This window comes from Brassica rapa, chromosome A01 (genome assembly GCF_000309985.2).
Source record: "Brassica rapa cultivar Chiifu-401-42 chromosome A01, CAAS_Brap_v3.01, whole genome shotgun sequence".
Taxonomy (NCBI): Eukaryota; Viridiplantae; Streptophyta; class Magnoliopsida; order Brassicales; family Brassicaceae; genus Brassica; species Brassica rapa.
The window spans coordinates 17,786,133-17,804,420 of record NC_024795.2 but is presented as its reverse complement, the minus strand read 5'-3'; the positions used below and the strand labels follow the sequence as shown (position 1 = coordinate 17,804,420).

General features: G+C 30.7%; 2 protein-coding genes and 1 long non-coding RNA gene across 6 annotated transcripts; 2 read left to right on the top strand and 1 right to left on the bottom strand.

Moving 5' to 3' along the window:
• Window positions 1–4,233: 4,233 nt before the first annotated feature.
• Window positions 4,234–5,689, top strand: LOC103828995 (40S ribosomal protein S2-2). Its single transcript, XM_009104645.3, has 2 exons — window positions 4,234–4,933; window positions 5,335–5,689. Exons 1-2 carry the CDS (start codon window positions 4,253–4,255, stop codon window positions 5,494–5,496), a joined length of 843 nt encoding a protein of 280 aa, XP_009102893.1. The 5' UTR covers window positions 4,234–4,252; the 3' UTR covers window positions 5,497–5,689.
• Window positions 5,690–5,755: 66 nt separating this feature from the next.
• Window positions 5,756–6,666, top strand: LOC103828988. Its single transcript, XR_625416.3, has 2 exons — window positions 5,756–6,320; window positions 6,464–6,666. It is a non-coding gene; the product is annotated as an uncharacterized LOC103828988 (long non-coding RNA).
• A 1,836-nt stretch (window positions 6,667–8,502) lies between these two features.
• On the bottom strand, window positions 8,503–13,616 carry LOC103828970 (CSC1-like protein RXW8). 4 transcript variants are annotated; one of them, XM_009104621.2, is made up of 12 exons: window positions 13,179–13,616; window positions 12,286–12,654; window positions 12,040–12,186; window positions 11,863–11,926; window positions 11,535–11,744; window positions 10,939–11,127; window positions 10,412–10,710; window positions 9,979–10,255; window positions 9,632–9,907; window positions 9,314–9,547; window positions 9,051–9,228; window positions 8,503–8,956 (listed from the first exon to the last, which is right to left on the bottom strand). In XM_009104621.2, exons 2-12 carry the CDS (start codon window positions 12,564–12,566, stop codon window positions 8,814–8,816), a joined length of 2,298 nt encoding a protein of 765 aa, XP_009102869.1. In that variant the 5' UTR covers window positions 12,567–12,654; window positions 13,179–13,616; the 3' UTR covers window positions 8,503–8,813. The 4 variants fall into 4 exon arrangements, 3 of the variants coding, with proteins under 3 accessions (XP_009102869.1, XP_033133499.1, XP_033133497.1); XR_004450413.1 differs by having other exon boundaries at window positions 9,367–9,547; window positions 12,040–12,654; XM_033277608.1 differs by having other exon boundaries at window positions 12,040–12,654; window positions 12,849–13,616.
• Window positions 13,617–18,288: the final 4,672 nt, after the last annotated feature.

The window sequence follows — 18,288 nt, the reverse complement described above, 5'->3', positions numbered from 1 at the left end:
ATACTTGAAATAATTTTATTTAATTATTTACAAATATTGACTGGACAATGTAGTTATTTTCAATGTATAATGTTGTATCTATATTTTTTATGTATTAGCTATTATTGAATTATTATGTTACTTGAATAAATGCTATAACCATTACTTCTGAAATATAAATAAAATAATCCGTTAATTTAAATGATTTTTATTGATTGAAATCTTTTTGCAGTATCTAAACCTGCAAAAATATGTTCAATTTGATTTTTTTTTTAATTATTTAATTTATCTAAACCTGAAAGAAAATTGTGAAAAAATTATTTGAAATATGAGATCTAATATTTTATACTGTTTGATCACAAGATTAATTATATTGTTTTTTGGAAACATGGATAGTGATATAAAGAAAAGAGTATTAGTGATTTAAAGTAGTTTTTTAATGACCCTGGTATTCGAAGCCTCGAGAGGATCCGACTAGCGCCAATGACCGTCCACCGAAGCTTTAGCCGGGGAGCTCGCCGAGACATCCAGGAGGACCTGTGATCACCCTATGTAAATTCCACCAGTGGCCACACATTAGCAAGCTTCTCCATATTTGACCTGAAGATATCTCAAGATAATCACCTCCCAGCGAGACTCGAAAACATGACTTTCGAGGTTGAGTTTAACTACAAGACCACTAACATGTGATTTAAAATAGGTTTAATTATAAAGTAGAAAATTGTATTTAATAACTTACGAAAGAAAGTTTAGATCCAAAGGTAGGATTCTGTTTTAACAATAGAAATTAAAGGGTGTATATGAAAAATATAAAAAAAATAAGTTAACTTAATGGTCTTACCTAAATTATTTGTAAGTAGATAAATTTCTTTTTATTAGTGTTGATGATATACCAATATAAAACTCTAACTAATATATTAGATATATTGTATAACCAAATTATAAGAGATGTTATATTTTATTTTTAGTGAGATGTCAATGGGTCAAAATTTTAAGTGACAATATGTTTAGTAGATTAATAGTATGATTCTAAATTAATAGAGTAGATATCAATAGTAAAGAAAGAAAAAAAATACTTGAGTGTCGTTTTGTTATCTGGTTCTCTTGTGTAAATAAGTAAAACTAAGTGGTTGCCAGCGAATTTGCGGATATAAATATCGTATGAAAATGTATATTATGTATATAATATCATAAGTTTTGAATAATAATTAGAAACATTAATATATATATTTTTAACTTCAAATAGTTTGAAAATCAGTCGTAAAGTTTTTATAAATTTTATGTAATTATAAAATTAACTTCACCAATACATATTATGCATCTTCTTCGGCTTCTTTTTATTTTTTCAATATTATTTCGTTGTTTTATTAAAGTTTGCTAATGTTTTCCTAATTTTACTTATTTTTTTGCCAAATATTTATTTCTCTCACTCTAAATAGTAATACAAAATATACAATCAATAAAACAAAAGTCCATCTTAGAATTCTTTTCAATCATAACATTACCTTATTCACTATATTATCTGACTTAAATGAAAATATTTTTAAATCAAATTTCTCCCATGTTTCATTAAATATAATCTATATGTTTTGTCTGTACCCAGAAAGTAGTAGGCACGACGGCATTCGTACCTCAGTATCATCTTGGCCTTGTTCTCCTCTTCGTCTATGTGGCAAAGCGTCTCCCGCCTCCTGAGTGTCCGTTTGTCCGGAGAAATTGTCCTTTTATTGTTATGAAATATGTAGATCAGATCCTTTTAAGTTGTAATAAAAATTAAGAACTGGTTTTTGAGTCTGGTTTTATTTGTATGAAATGTGTAGATCAGATCTTTTTAAGTCGTAATAAAAATTAAGAACTGGTTTTTGAATCTGGTTTTAAGTCAAGATAGGGAAGTCAAAAGTCCGACGGTTGAGAACACATCAAAATCTCATACAGCGACAACACGACAAGTCGATAACCTTTGTCCTATGAAAAACAAAAATCAGTGATGTGAATGTAATTTTTAAAATATATACTAGGTGGTTGTCCGCAAATTCATGGATATAAATATCGTATGAAAATATATATTATGTATAAAATATCATAAGTTTTGAATAATAATTAGTAAATTAAAATATAATTTTTAACTTCAAATAGTTTGAAAATCAGTCGTAAAGTTTCTACAAATTTGATGTAAAAATAACTGATGAATATTTATTAATAACAAATGTTTCTACAAATGATCGGCAAAAATCATTTTAGTGATTTCTCGTTTAATATATAGGAGAATTTTTTTTTATAAATGTTTTAAAAATGCATATAAATAATCTAAATTTGTTCCAAATCACACTTTCTCACTCATTTTTTTTTTTAATTTAGTGTTTTATATAAAACTCAAATGGGTTAAGCAAACAAATTCTTCTTGAAATTATCTCTGATCATCACACTATTTTATCAAACACTAACTCATTCAACCAAATGTTTTTAATTAAAACTAATCATAGTTTACATATATTTTACAATTATTGTTTTAATTTATTTTAAATTAAATTAAAACATACATATATTAATTAAATCTGATTTACTAATAAGAAACAAAAATTATTTCAATTTTTAAATAACCAAATGTTGTTATTTTAGGCATATATAATTAATATTAATGTGATATCCAATATTATATTAAATAAAATGTTTTTAGTTTTATAAAGTTTGTTAAAAGTTTATTATCGTACATTTTAATAGTTTATTATAGCGTAAAAAAATATATCTCATTGATTTTCAAATATTTTTTTCTTATTTTCAATTTACAATATCTTCTCTATATTTGACTTTAACAATTGTAGAGATGGTCATATTTATTGATCTTCCTTACTAAATTTATATAAATATTTTAAAAACACATAAACTAATTAGTTCACATTTACAGTAACAGAAAAAAGTACGTGTAACTCGACAAACAAATAAAATTTAAATACATAAGAATATAAAAATACCAAGAACACAACAAACATATTTTATTATTCTTTCTTCTTGTTCTTTTATTTAAGTCTGTTTTTTCCTATTAAAAATAAGCATGCTAATTTTATTATAATCCAAACTATATGAATTATATTAATAGGTGTATTAACACTAGAAAAAGCTTGTGAAAAATACTTTGATTAATATAATTAAATGACTTATCATATAATAAATTAAATGAATTACCAAATAATATAATTTTAAATGACTTACCATATAATAATGTTAATTCATTTGTTTATATTAATAGATGAACTAAATAAAAAATTTCTTAATTAATATACGTTTAAATAACTTACCATTTAATTTTAATTTTTTAAAATATAAAAATATTTTAATCATTTCTAAAAGTGATAACGCATATATGATATCACATTGTCTTTGGAAAATGACTGGAATTTTTTAGAATTATACATCTGATTGTTTTACATTCATTTGACACATTTGTATACTATAAATATAGTGAATGAGTGAATTTAATTAATATTATTAAGTTTAGATTAATTAGCTTTCTAAAATCCATGATTTATTTTATTCACTAATAATATAAACATAATAAAAACTGTTTTTATAATTGTTTCTATAGTATCATATGTATTTATATGTATCTTATCAATTTATATAATGTAATTTAGATATTTAATTATTTCTATAAAAAAAATTTATGTTAATTCATCTATATTTAAGATGCTTAATTGTATATTTGGAAACCTAGATTAGATTAGATAATTCTATGAATAGGTTCATTTCAAAAACTTTAATTAAATAAATAAATAATAAAAAACCATCAATCAATCAAATTATAATAATTAATTGGAGAGCTCTTCTATGAGCGATACGTCAACATAAATCAATAAAGTGACTTCTCAATTAATTTATAGGAGGATATGAGGGATAAAATGTTTTAATTATTTTATAAAATAAGACATTATAAGACATTAATAATTATTATAATTCTTTATATACGAATATAATATTATATATAAGAATATGAAATTGTTATATCAATTTCTATAAATTATTCTCTACTAATTATTTTATGTAGTATATAAATATAAAAAAAAATAATCAAAACATTATTGCAGTTTCTATAATTTTGAAAATTAGTTAACCAAAAAAGGTTTCTAAAGTAAGACTGGGCTTCTCGAATTGTATCATTAATCTGTTATATGGAACGTCGCCCCATAAGCCCATCATTTGTTTCAGAGAACCCTAATCTTACTACGCCCACACATATATATATATTCCACACATTTCTTCCCTCGCTTTATCGACAATGGCCGAAAGAGGTGGAGAACGCGGCGCTGAGCGTGGCGGTGACCGTGGTGGGTTCGGACGTGGATTCGGCGGTCGTGGCGGCGGAAGAGGCGGTCCAAGAGGCCGTGGACGACGTGCAGGCCGTCCCACAGAGGAAGAGAAATGGACACCAGTCACCAAGCTCGGTCGTCTCGTGCGAGATGGTAAAATCAAGCAGCTAGAGCAGATCTATCTCCACTCTCTCCCTGTCAAGGAGTACCAGATCATAGATCTCCTCGTTGGACCTTCGTTGAAAGACGAGGTTATGAAGATCATGCCTGTCCAAAAACAGACTAGAGCTGGTCAGAGGACAAGGTTCAAGGCCTTTGTCGTTGTCGGAGATGGTAATGGACATGTCGGGTTGGGAGTGAAGTGCTCGAAGGAGGTTGCGACTGCTATCAGAGGTGGGATTATTCTTGCGAAGCTCTCTGTTGTTCCGGTGAGGAGAGGTTATTGGGGTAACAAGATTGGGAAGCCACATACAGTTCCTTGTAAGGTTACTGGGAAGTGTGGTTCTGTTACAGTGAGGATGGTTCCAGCTCCCAGAGGTGCTGGTATCGTGGCGGCTAGGGTTCCTAAGAAGGTTCTTCAGTTTGCTGGTATTGATGATGTCTTCACTTCCTCCAGAGGATCTACCAAAACCCTCGGAAACTTTGTCAAGGTCCGTTTCTCTTATTAGCTGTGATTTAGTTAGCATTTGCTTAGTTGGTTTATGTTAGAATGTAGAAGAGTATCTATGTAATTGTTAATGCCAATTGCTGTTTTGTAGAATATTTAAGCACGCAAGTTCCTGATTAGTACAAATCATTTCTTAATCATCTTTGATTGATTAGTAATAGGTTTCATTTGATACGATGTTGTATGTTTAGACTATATGATAAAAAATTCAAATTTTAAATCTTTATAATTCTTGATCAACCTGAATCTGTAGTTAATGTATTTCTGCCAATGTCGATTGCAATTAGGATATAATAATTTAGCATATATCTTCTTGATAATGTTCATACTAAATGCTTAGATTGATATTGGTTTTTGATGTTTGTTGTTGTTACCACCACGCAGGCTACATTTGATTGTCTCCAGAAGACATATGGGTTCCTTACACCAGAGTTCTGGAAAGAGACGAGTTTCAAAAAATCTCCGTACCAAGAGTACACTGATTTCTTGACTACTAAGGCTGATTCTGCTGCCAAGGTTATTACCGAGGTTGAAGACCAAGCTTAAAGATTGTACGGCCTTTATGAATTTTGAGTATTATCAGTTAAGACATGGTTTTATTATAGGGTTTGGCTGTTGCAAATGTTTTTCCCATCTTATCTGATTTGGCTAAAGATTTTGTACTATGGTAGTTCTGTCATAATACTTTTACTGCAAGTCAGTTTTCATGAATAGCATTTTCAGTCATTTTGCTTTTTTATCAAATTTGTCTTTAAACTAAGTGTAAAAGAATCACAATGTGCAACTTTAAGTTGTACTAGATTTTGACCCGCGCTTTCGAAGCGCGGGATTATCTCCTTTGTAATTATTTATCTTGTATTTAAACAAAGTTGTATATAAAACAATATAAATAGAAGTCATATATTAGTTACATGCATTTATATATTGTAAACAATATCTATACAATTTTAAAAATATATAAATACAATGGCCACTCTAAATACAAAGAAATAAATAACACCTTTTTTGACAAAAGAAATAAATACTCACCATTTTTAAGCAAATGTTTGGTACATTTTAAAATAAATACTCATCAGCTATATAATTGTTTTTGGTACATTTAACGTAAACAAAATTAAAATGGGCCAGCATATTAATTGAAAAAGAAAAATTATGCAAAGCCTACATCAAACCACATACATAAAAAATTGGCCCAACCACAGTAGTTATCTTTTGATGTCAACCGACAACATTAACAAAAAAAAGAAAACAATCTTCTTTCAGGCATCAGTTTGCAAACTCAAAAAAAAAAGATTTGCTTTAATGGCGATTGTAGAGAGTTATCGAGTCATGGACGATCATGGACGATCTAATTCAGCTTCATCTCCGGGGTAAATCTTTTCTTTATTTTCTTCATCCTTGATATATGGTTGAACACAAAATATTTGTTAAGCAATTTTTTTTTGGTTTTTGCTATCTTTTGCATGTGGTTTCAAATCGAGTTTAATGTGTACTCCTAATGAAATCGAAGCAGATCTGAGGCAGTCAAAGAAAGATCAATCTGAACTCATTTGTTTTGGTATTCATCTTGGAGTTTTGTCACTTGATATGCCATGCTCCAATTGGAAGAAGGTTGTACATGTTCCAAATACATTTATAATATTTACATCATTTAGAATAATAACTTTTTAATAAAAACGTGAATGAAAAATTTAGGATTGCTTACATTCTCATCCACCAAGACGAATTACATGGTTTCTCCACCTAGTTGAATGTTTTGTTTCCAAGAATGTAGAACCTTTGCATGAACCATCTTAGTGGTGTGCACTGGCTTCAAGTTGTTGATGGGGATGACTTGTTCATTAGAAACAATCGATGTTTTGATTTGCATTTTAGAAGCCATTTGTTTGGTTGAGGATATCAGTTTGTTTAGGACGAAGCGTCCTTATTTATATAAAGAAGTGGCGATGGGGAGAGTTGTTTAGGTTTTGTCGAAACTTGTGGAATACTCTAAATCTTGGTAAGATTTTCTAGTTAATAGTAGTATTTAATAGTAATAAATTCAGTTACCAATTTGAAACCAAAGATATTATGTGAGTATTATACACAAAATATAATTATAGATTGAATTTTTTTAAACCGTGAATGTAGCTTAAGCGTATATTCGTTTTCTATATTTGGTTATACATTTACTTGCACCATGATTATAGCTAAATCGTACTTTCCACCTTTAAAGTCGGATAATCACATATGTAATATTATATTGTTTCAATTATTAATACTTGCCGAATCATGTGATCTTAAAAGGCATACCTTCCTCTATTGCCAAAATTTATGAGTAAATTAATCTTTTTAAAATCATTACGAAAATTAGGGGATGATTTGAAAAATATAGTTAGAATAGATATGGTATCCAAACAATATATAAAACATTTATATAAATTTAGATTATTGATTGTTTTAAAAATAAATCTATTTTTAAATAAATATTGTTTTAAGAAATACAAAATATACCATAGTAACTTGTTTTATGAATATATTTATTTTAATATTTTTGATATAACGTATATTTATATGTGTCATCTATACTATTAAAAATAGAAATTCTCTTTTTTTTGTATTATATTCATAATACTTGATAATTATAGATTGAATTTTTTTAAACCGTGAATGTAGCTTAAGCGTATATTCGTTTTCTATATTTGGTTATACATTTACTTGCACCATGATTATAGCTAAATCGTACTTTCCACCTTTAAAGTCGGATAATCACATATGGAATATTATATTGTTTCAATTATTAATACTTGCCGAATCATGTGATCTTAAAAGGCATACCTTCCTCTATTGCCAAAATTTATGAGTAAATTAATCTTTTTAAAATCATTACGAAAATTAGGGGATGATTTGAAAAATATAGTTAGAATAGATATGGTATCCAAACAATATATAAAACATTTATATAAATTTAGATTATTGATTGTTTTAAAAATAAATCTATTTTTAAATAAATATTGTTTTAAGAAATACAAAATATACCATAGTAACTTGTTTTATGAATATATTTATTTTAATATTTTTGATATAACGTATATTTATATGTGTCATCTATACTATTAAAAATAAAAATTCTCTTTTTTTTGTATTATATTCATAATACTTGATAATAATCTTTGTGCTATGGTTTTTTATCAAGATTGGTACGTAGTGTCTATATTAATTTCATGAATGATGAGTACGTTAACAAAATTTGGCTGAACAATAACTTCTGTTTTGATTTAAAAAAGATAGGGCTCGGGCTTAAATAGGTGTAATGGGCTATGAGGTATAATTTTTGATCGGGTTTAATCATGTATTTGGGATATGAGGTATAATTATCGATGGATAATGATTGGTAATAAATTTATTGGCGACATTTATTTTTTTTTAAAAGAAAAGGCAATGGCATTCCTTGGTAAATAACTCAAAAACTATGGGTAGAATCCTAGTAGGGATTCTGCTTTAATAGTATAGATTTGTTCAATTGGAATATTGATGTGCACCAAGTGTTACCAAGTGGAAAAGAAGATCAGAAGCACAAACAAAGAGTTGTTTTGCTCTTCATTCTTTTGAGAAATCTCAAGAACATTTCTTCTTGCAGTAACTATAAAACCTACATCCTTAATTTCTAACAAGAAGACTGTACTTGCTTTAATGCTTTTCCGTGGTGTAGTTCCAACCGAAGAAAATGAATTCCATATCTATTTACAGTGACTGAGTATTCTCATTTACCATTGACTCCTTTTGGAGCCGAGCCCTTGGACAGAAAATTCTTCTGCGTATTGAAGCCTCAGTGATTGAACGAGCACGTAGCATTACTAATTACTTCCACCTGTGAAAACGTTCTAACTCCGTTTGTGGAGTTCGATCATCGTTGGGGTACGATGCTCTGGTGAAGAAGCACTAGGACACGACTTGTCTTCATGTTCTTGACCAGACTCATTGCCCTGATAGCCCCATAACTCTTTAGCTATTGCATCTCCTTCCTCTGCACAAAAAAGGTAAAAAAACAAAATGTAAATTTCTCATCATTTAATCAAGTTGATCAAAACAAACCAATGGTCTGAACTCTGAATTCAAACCTGGCTTCAATTTCTCTGGATCCGGTAACTCCTGATTCGCGAAAGGAGTACTGCATTCGCCTTTGCTCGATGATTTCTGAGAGTGTAATGGTATTTGCGAGTACACACTATGTAACTTTTTGTGTAACTCTTCCATCTTTCCCGCCATTTTATCAGCTCTGTCCATGTCTATAAGCACCTGTAGAAGAAAAAAAAGAAGGATTTATCAGGCACCAACCATAGTGGCAAACATAAAAGGTTCTCTGGTTACATCTGATCTTAACCTGAGCGGGATGTTTGTGAAAAATGGGCGCAAATCTGTGCCGGCAATACTCACTAAAAAGCAGAGTGAGAAGAATTAACGGTATGGTGAAACCAGAAGCAACAGTTGACAGCTTTAATCCGAAAAAACCCAAAGCTATAATCTGTGTCAAGAGCAGCGAAAAGATTGTTGTGTTGTGAAAGATAGGCCAGTATTGTCCACCGCTTTCATACTTTGTGATATACACGTTGAGTATCTGCAAAAAAAATAGAAACAACGCTGGTAAGCCTAACACTGATATTATTATTAAATAAAAGAGATCAGAGAGAATGTATAATACCTGATTCTTGTATATCAGATATGCAAGGAAGAAGTATATCAACAAAAACGGCAGAATAAGTGGCGCTATGACTGAGTTGGTGAAACCCAGGAGCCCAAACAAAAGCAGCCTAGGAATTTCGGTATGGTATGGGAACCTTAGTGTTTCGTATGACTCATCCTTGTTCTTTGAAACAGCTTTTGCTACCAGATTCCATATGAGAGCCATTGGTTGCATTATTTCACAAGCCAAACTGGCCCACCCAGATGTGAAACAATAGGTCGTAAAGAAGCCAGCCTGCGTATGTCAATGGTTCAAGCCACCATATTCAGAATTAATCATATAAAAAATAAAACATGGTAACTCACCTGTGTCGGAACTGCTCTTGCGAGTTGTGCAGGTATGTCCCTGACACTAGAAAAAACATTCAATTGCCTGATAACAGAACCGGATAAAATATTGACAAAGAACACATTCCAGATAGTAAAATATAAGATTTTGATGCATGCACTCTTCTTCCTTATACTCCGCGCAATACTTCCCTCCAGAGTTGAAAAATACATCATCAATGGTGGAACGGCGTAGAAAAACAGAATCAAGATCACACTTGGTAAGTACCCTGTAATGACCTGGTTTATAAACTTCCTGCATAATGGTTTGAATGGTTAAATAACTTTTATTCTCATGCATGGTTGCTAAATCTACAGAGAATGCTCGTTTATTCTATATGCTTTTCCGCAGGCCTATCTAGTTTTTAATGGCATATGACCAGAAGAGTGAAAACAAAAATAATATACTCACTCCTTCAAGATGCCTCTTAGAAAGGGAAATGCATGAGACAGCTGCTGTAGTTGTGTTAGCCCTTGAATGAAGGTCACGGGAATAAGAAACACAAACATGAAGGCAACTGCACCAACGAGAGTTGCTATTCTCCGTATCCAAAGTTGTCGATAAGGTATGTTAAGGTTTCTCCAATACACATCGTGAGGTTCTGGAGCTAAGTCTGTCACCCATAACATAGGATTTGATGTTTGTAGAACCTCTGAAACTACAAGTGCATCGTAGCGTGTCTTGAAAAACACAAAAGCAGCTGGACGTTCCTGAAAATGAGCAGACATTTTGTGGCCTTAGTTAACCATTCTATATTGTGAACATTTCAATTTAAGCACTGATAATTCAAGCTCTATCATAAGAGTGCAAATCTTAATGGACAGTTTTGTAGTACAAATCAATAAGCATGGTTTGGAACTATTCTTTATTATGTTATGACTATTTCAATGTAAGCACTGCTACTTCTATTATCAATGAAAGTTAGAAGAATTCCTTACTTGCTCTGGTGTAGTCATAGTCAACTCACCAAGCTCCATTCCTTTTACACTGTCACCCTCATTAGAGAGGATGTGAAAAGAATTTGTGGCTGTAAGCCCTCCACAAAAGGTGCATGGAGTCAAACTCGGTTTACAATTAATTTCAGGAGCAACATGTTTTAGACTCTGGCACATCCTCTCCGCATCAAGCTGAAACAAAAATTGTAATACTAATTACTAAAGGTCAAACTTTTTCTCTGATACAAGAACACACCATCCACATCATTCATACCAAATTTCTAACTATTTCTGTTTTGATTCCACATGCTGAGAGATACCAACCACAGCATTAGAAATCATCAGCTATGAATGTAAGAGCATCTCTGCTTATAGTCATCAAATAAATAGTCCTTAATAACATCCTAAGCCGTAGATTAGCTATCAACAAAAATTATTACAAGAAGAAGAAATGCATAAAGCAGGCAAAATTTACAGATCATTTACACTAAGAGCAAGAACAGCTTTGTTAAGAACATTCTATCTGACAAGGTTAATGAAGAAGAACCATTTATAACAAAAGAAAAAAGACCAATGACTGGACCCAGGAGAATGCGTACCAGAAGTCTCTGAATGATGCCATTGTGGTAAACCATTTGGTGGGACATATAGCTTGAGGAATAATAATTTGTGAAGTATTTGCTCAGTGTGTCACTGTAAGATTGGTCAGGAGACCATGGAATAGCACGGATAAGAACGGTAAATTGACTTGGCTTTGAGGCAGATCCAGTAATATGTCCAAGCCTCATTTTGGCTATGGTCCTATACTCCTACATTAAAACAAATTTCTAAGAGGAGGAAAAGTGAACTGAAAAGATAACAAACTGCCAAAGTGAACCAAGAGTAAGAAAATTAAGAATGCATGAGATAAACCAAAGTGGTCCTCACAAAGTATAGAAGAAGACATGCTGCTGAGGTTATAATGTACAGTGCAAGACAATGAACCCATAGCCTGAGAGTTACAAAAAATGAAAGAATCAGCACTTTAATACTCTTTGTCTGTGTAGAATAAATTAGAACTATATTTTGCTCACAGAGAAATGAAAACAAAAGTACAACAATTACCATTTTGAGCCTTCTTTAAGATTTTCAATGGTGAACACTTCGGATGACTCCAAATGGATTTCCTTATGCACCTTCGGTTGCCCATAGTAATTAACAGGCAGCACAAAGGCGATGCAAACAACAGCAGTGATAAAGAAAATACGAATACTGCAGGAAAGAAAAGAAAAAAAAAACACTAAGGCAAATCGTTGAAGAGAACCAAAGAAGCAGAACAAACAAACAAAAAAAAAAGCAATTTGGGAAAACCTGAAAATCACCATCCTGAGGAAAACAACAGCGTCAAGACCAGCAGCAGCTAACAACTCATCTTCACTAGTTTCCCATGCTTTGACAAGCCAACTTGGAGAAGGCACAAACCTCTCATACCAGAAAGGATCATAACGTCTAGCACCTCCACAAACAAGCCTTCTTCCAAAATAGACACAGTAATTGGCTGGCTGCTTCCTGAGTATTGAATAAAGGGAAAGAAGCACAATGCAGATCGAAATATTGATTCCAGCAGATGTTAAAAGAGCTGAAATCTCCATCTCGCTCTCAGTTCGACCTCCTCCTCCTCCCTACTAAATAATTGCAGGCAGAGAAGAACAAGACGAGGATCTTGAATCCGTAAACGAACTGTAAAGAGACAGAAAGTAATAAGAAATGAGATATTAAATATCGTAACGTTAATTGGTAAGAGACTCATTACACAACTAATATCACAGAAACACCCCATTCTCTATATATTCATACGCTTTTGTAATTTAATAAATTAAGATAGATCGAGATTTATTAACAACAACATAAACTTTCAAAATCATAATCAGTACCTAAACTTGCAGAAGAAGTTACGACACAAATGCTTTTAGATCGAAATAAATTTATGTTTCCCCGTAGACAGTAAATGATAATACTACATGTTCTTCCTTCTCCAGACGCAAATCGATTTTTTTTAATCTAAATGGCGTAAACGTAGAAACAACACAACGCCATTGAATAAAAGAACCAGATTCGAGTAAAGCCACAGAGATTCTGATTCCCTAGAAGAAGACGAGCGTAAAACGAATCTAATCCAATGAAGATGAGCCGATTCTTTCCGAATACGAAGTGAAACAAGAATATAAAGCAAAAACGGAAGAGAGATGTTCGCGGTGACTTACATGGAGAAACGACAAAGCTTTGCTTTTGACTAAAGAGAAATCGATTAGGGCACAGAATTCAGAAACCCTAAGAATTCGCAGAGAAAATTGCTTTGCAATTCTAATCCCGCGCGTTCCAGTTCATATCTTATGAAAACATATTTTAAATACGATAATATTATTATGCCACCCTGTGTGGCCGGTGTGAGACGGATGCGAGCATTACGCCACCTGTCATGACGATAATGGTTGACGCATGAAGATTGGCTGCTATGTGAGAACGACTACTCTGTGGGTGAATTAACTCTGACCGTTAGATTTTAACATATGGGTAAGATGGTGACACGTGTGGTTTTGCTTATGATTAGTGTATTTATGGCGTGTCGCTTTTTCTTCCAACCGGGAAAGTACGGAAAGGCCAAGGAATATTTTCATGTGTTTTTCTCGCTGTGAGGGTATGCATGAATTTATGACAAAGTTTCAAATTAATATTCATATAGTAAAACAAAACATTTACATCAAAAGCAATCAATTCCGGTGGCCGGTGGCAGTGCCGCCAGTCACCAACCCTATTTTTTTTGTTTTTTTGTTTGTAGATTAACTTTTGCTAGACGAATTTCTTTTGTTCCGGTTAGCAGATCTAATTTTCGCAGTGGCGACTAATTTTGTTTGTAGATTTTTTTTTTAAAAAGTTGATATAACGAGATGCAATCACCCATTTAGTTTTTACCTAAAATTTTGATTAAATTTTTCATAAATTTTTGTGAATCTGTAACATCAATATTTGCAAAATTACAGAAACCTGATTATTATTTATTGATAAAATTTGTAACTATTTGACTAGTAATTATTTAATAAATAATTTTAAATTTTATATATATGTTTAAGATGTTAGTATTTAAGAACTAGTAAGTCATATTTTTATTATCTAATAATATTATTATCAAGTAATAACTTACAATTTATAAAGATATTTCATTGTTTTCTATGTTTTAGTCAATTTGTAAAACTAAATATATAAGAATCCAAAAAAAAAAAAAGAAACGTTAACATACTGGGTAAATATATCACTTATGTTTAGTTTACTTATGAAAATATATAAATGTATGTTTTAGGCAATTTGTAAAACTAAATATATAAGAAAGAGAAAACGGTTGTCAAAAAAAGAAAGAGAAACGTTAACATACTGGATAAATATATCACTTATGTTTAGTTTACTTATGAAAATATATAAATGAGTTATCTTACTATGATTTAAGAAAATGCATATTTCTTCATTAGTAGAAATGAGTAACAAGTCAAACAACACCAAGTAGTTACTTTTATGTAATATTTGATATTTTGTTTATACTTGCAAATAACTTAAATAGATTACTTGATATTCGATTTGGTCAAACCCGATTTTACCGGTCAAACCCGATCTTATTAGTCAAGTATCAATCAAGTAGCAAGTGTGGGACTGATAAAAAGTAATTGTGCCCACCCCTAGCTTTTAGGAGTTTTTTTTTACTTTTGTAATCGAGATTTTACTGAGTTTTTTACAAAGTTGAAGACATGCATGCATTTATAAAGATAAGATATTTTATGAACAATAGTTTGTTACACAAATACTATCTTCTACTTAGGGTCCGACTGGCTTAAACGCAGCAGTTGTGGTTACAGGTGCGGGAGTTTGCGGATGCGGGTGATTACAGTTTCAAGCGTTATTAAGCGTTTTGTATGACTAGTATAACGTTTAAAAATTATTGCGTTTGCGAGATATTTGTGACTGGTTGATTATAAGATATTGCACCGGTTTAATAATAAATTACCCATATTAACATATTATAACATTAAAAATATAAAAAATCTACTATTGTAATAAAATATAATAATTATCAACATAATATGATTAATAAAAATATCATGTTTATTTATAAGAACTATAAATTAGTTGAAAGTTATAATTTTAATAAAATTTGTTTTGAAGATTTATATTAAAAAAGTTTTAAAAATATCTTATTTCACTTTATATATGTGTATATATTTATATATTTGTGTATATAAATGTTTAAAAATTCTAATAAATAGCTAGTTTAAAGTTTTTAAAGAAAATGATGATACTTTTTTGAATTTTAATTAATATATAAAATATGTATATATTTTTTTTATAATATTTCTATTTAAAATTTTAATTTTAAAATATTTTTTAAAATATTTTCATATTTATTTTTCTACCCGCAACCGCAAACGCTGGCTGGAACCAGCTTTTGATTTTAAGAGGTTCGGAGCGGTTTGTATGATTGTTTCGAAACGCTGTAAGCCGTTACCAACTGCAAAAGCTACGTTTGTGGGTCGTAGCGAGAAAACAAGTCAGACCCTTAGTTATTTTTTTTGATAAAAAATGTGCTTTCACCTCTTTGCCGGGAACCCAAGCATTGTAAATAGTCTATCTCCCACCGTGAATTGAAGCTGGATGGCGGTAGTTACAGCCGTAACCTTTTTACCACTATGCCTACTCAACGTTGGTGTATACTATGATTAAGATTTGCACAAATTTCAAAGAAAGTAAGCGCAACATTAGCAAGTCATAACTCATATTAAAAATTGCCCCAACTATATCAATACGAATATTCAAAATTATTCCAGAGGACCACTGTTTTGTGTTTTTCAATTTAACTTGCACACTATCTCTCTCTGTATTCACTTTTGAATTAAAAACACATCAAATACTAATGGTGGTCTCGTCACTACAAAAAAAAGACTGGATTGTATCACTTAATTTGAATCACAAAAATAAGTGATATTATTTTAAATTACTTATTTCTAAATGAAACAAATATTCATTATTTGGAATCAATTATAGTAACTGATGTTATTATTAACTAATATAACATCAATTCATCTAAACTGATATATTTTATATTAATTTGTATCACTTCGCTAAAATTGATATTATTTTGACATTTCCATCGATTAAATAACTGATGCATATATTATTTTTAGTTAACTTCATTTATTAAAATGACACAATAGTTACATCAATAAATAACTGATGTTAACAAAAAAATATGTAACTGTATTTCATTTAAAATCAGTTTAATAAAAGTGATGTTATTTTATGTTAGTCTACATCATTTAAATCATTTAATATAATATAAATTAATTTATATCAATAAAAATTAGCCTAAAACTTCAAAGAAACCAAGATCAGGAGTGGTTACGATTTTTTGGGTTTGATACTGTTGTGGCTTTAAGTTAATTGGATCTTTTCTTCCATAACTGTCTCATCTCAACTAAGCATACCTTCGTCTCCCTCTCTCTGTCTCTCGATGATAACTGTATCATCACAACCAATGCCAATCTAAATGATCCATTATGATAGCAATATTTGTTTTTGTTAATTCCAATCAGATTGCAGCATAGACACACACTCATTCTCGATGTCATATACTTCAGGTCTTCGTTGTCGTCGTCTTTCCGTCACTGGACACATAGCTTCTGCTACCTAATATGCTATGTACGTTAAATCCTTTTTCTCAATCTGTGATTTCTTAATCTGTCTAGCTAGATCTTCTGAATACTTTGTGATTTCCATTCTCTTAGTTAATGAGAATTCCCAAATTTGATGTTTGTTTTGGATTTGGTTTCTTATAGGAATTAAAATGTGATGTTTATGAGTTGTGGATATATTAATAATTTGCGTTTGATTATAATTCTGACTTTGTTACCTTTATAACTGGAAATTTTCAGAGATGGGATCTAAATAAACTCCGGCTGTGTCTTCTTTTTTTTGAAGGCGACTCCGGTGCGGTGCTGTGTCGTCGGTGAGATATTACCAATTCACTAACAACAGAGTGAGTTATGTTACTTTAGTCACTCTCGAATTACAAAGTCACAACTAATATCGGTTTTTTGTGTGTGTGTTGTAGGCGCAGGCTAACAACGTAAGAAGATAGATATTGAAGTTTTGTGACGAATTCTTTTAGTTTTGTGACGAATTCTTTTTCAACAGATTGTATCTTCTTTTTTTCTTTAACATATTTTATCTTCAGTGTAAAGAAAATAAGAAACGGTGATTTAATAATATTTTTATTTATTATTTACTTACATAAATTTATCTATTGAAATGTTTTAACATCAATTAAATACAAATAATAATAACTAAAATTAATAATTATAAATGATAATTAATAAAAAAATCCGATATTAATTTTGCTTCATTTATTAATAAATGAAATAAATAATTAAAATCGATTATTTTAAATGATGTTAAGACTAACATCATTTTAAAAGCTGATATAAGTATTAACATCATTTTATTATAATTGATATAAATTGACAACACTTATAATAATTGATTCAAATATTTAATATTTTTACATCAATTATCAATCAAATGATGTAAATTATTTGCATCATCACTTTCAGAGTCATTTATTTAAGTGATGTAAAATTATTTTACATCATTTATAACTAATGCAAATATTAAAAATAATTGATGCTAACTAAGTCTTTTTTTGTAGTGCGTGAAGCATATAATCACAACAAAAGAAAACCCCATAATGCAAGAGAGGTTGAACGAAATCAGTGTGATGTATTACACAAGTTTTGGGTTAAATCAAATAGCTAAATAAATACTAGTATATACAAGGAAATAAAACCAACCAAGACATGCTAAAACCATTGAACGAGTCCAAAGAATTTCTCTAACCATGTGAGCCTAATTGCATTTTCTAATCTACGGCACGACTGAGAATGTAATGAGAATCCCTTAGAGCTTTATCAACATCATAAGCACTGGCAAAGCGAACAAACCCAAATCCTAACCCTCTGGGTTGGCCAGTGGCTTTCTCCTTAGCAACAACAGCTCCCAAGACAGCTCCATATCTACTGAAATGCTGCTTCAGAGACTCTTCACTAGTCCCTCTTGGTATGCCTCCAACAAATAACTTGTATCGGTCACAATCCATATCCCCAATAACCCTAATCTGCAGCTTTATGACAACAATACTAGCTCTAATTTCGCAATTTAAAGTCAAAACATCAGAGCTGTGAAATTACGACTGACTCCAACTGTCAAAATCAAAACCCATCGAAAATTCTTGTAACAGGGATGATAAATTAAGAAGCAACAATAATGAAAGTGGGG

Bases quoted from the DNA above. Each gene is read 5' to 3' on its own strand.
- LOC103828995 (XM_009104645.3), top strand. From the start codon at position 4,253: ATGGCCGAAAGAGGTGGAGAACGCGGCGCTGAGCGTGGCGGTGACCGT. The intron at 4,934-5,334 runs GTCCGTTTCTCT...ACCACCACGCAG, and splicing joins CCCTCGGAAACTTTGTCAAG to GCTACATTTGATTGTCTCCA.
- LOC103828970 (XM_033277608.1), bottom strand. From the start codon at position 12,566: ATGGAGATTTCAGCTCTTTTAACATCTGCTGGAATCAATATTTCGATC. The intron at 11,745-11,862 runs GTGAGGACCACT...GTTTTAATGTAG, and splicing joins CATGTCTTCTTCTATACTTT to GAGTATAGGACCATAGCCAA. The intron at 9,229-9,313 runs GTTAAGATCAGA...TTTCTTCTACAG, and splicing joins TTCACAAACATCCCGCTCAG to GTGCTTATAGACATGGACAG.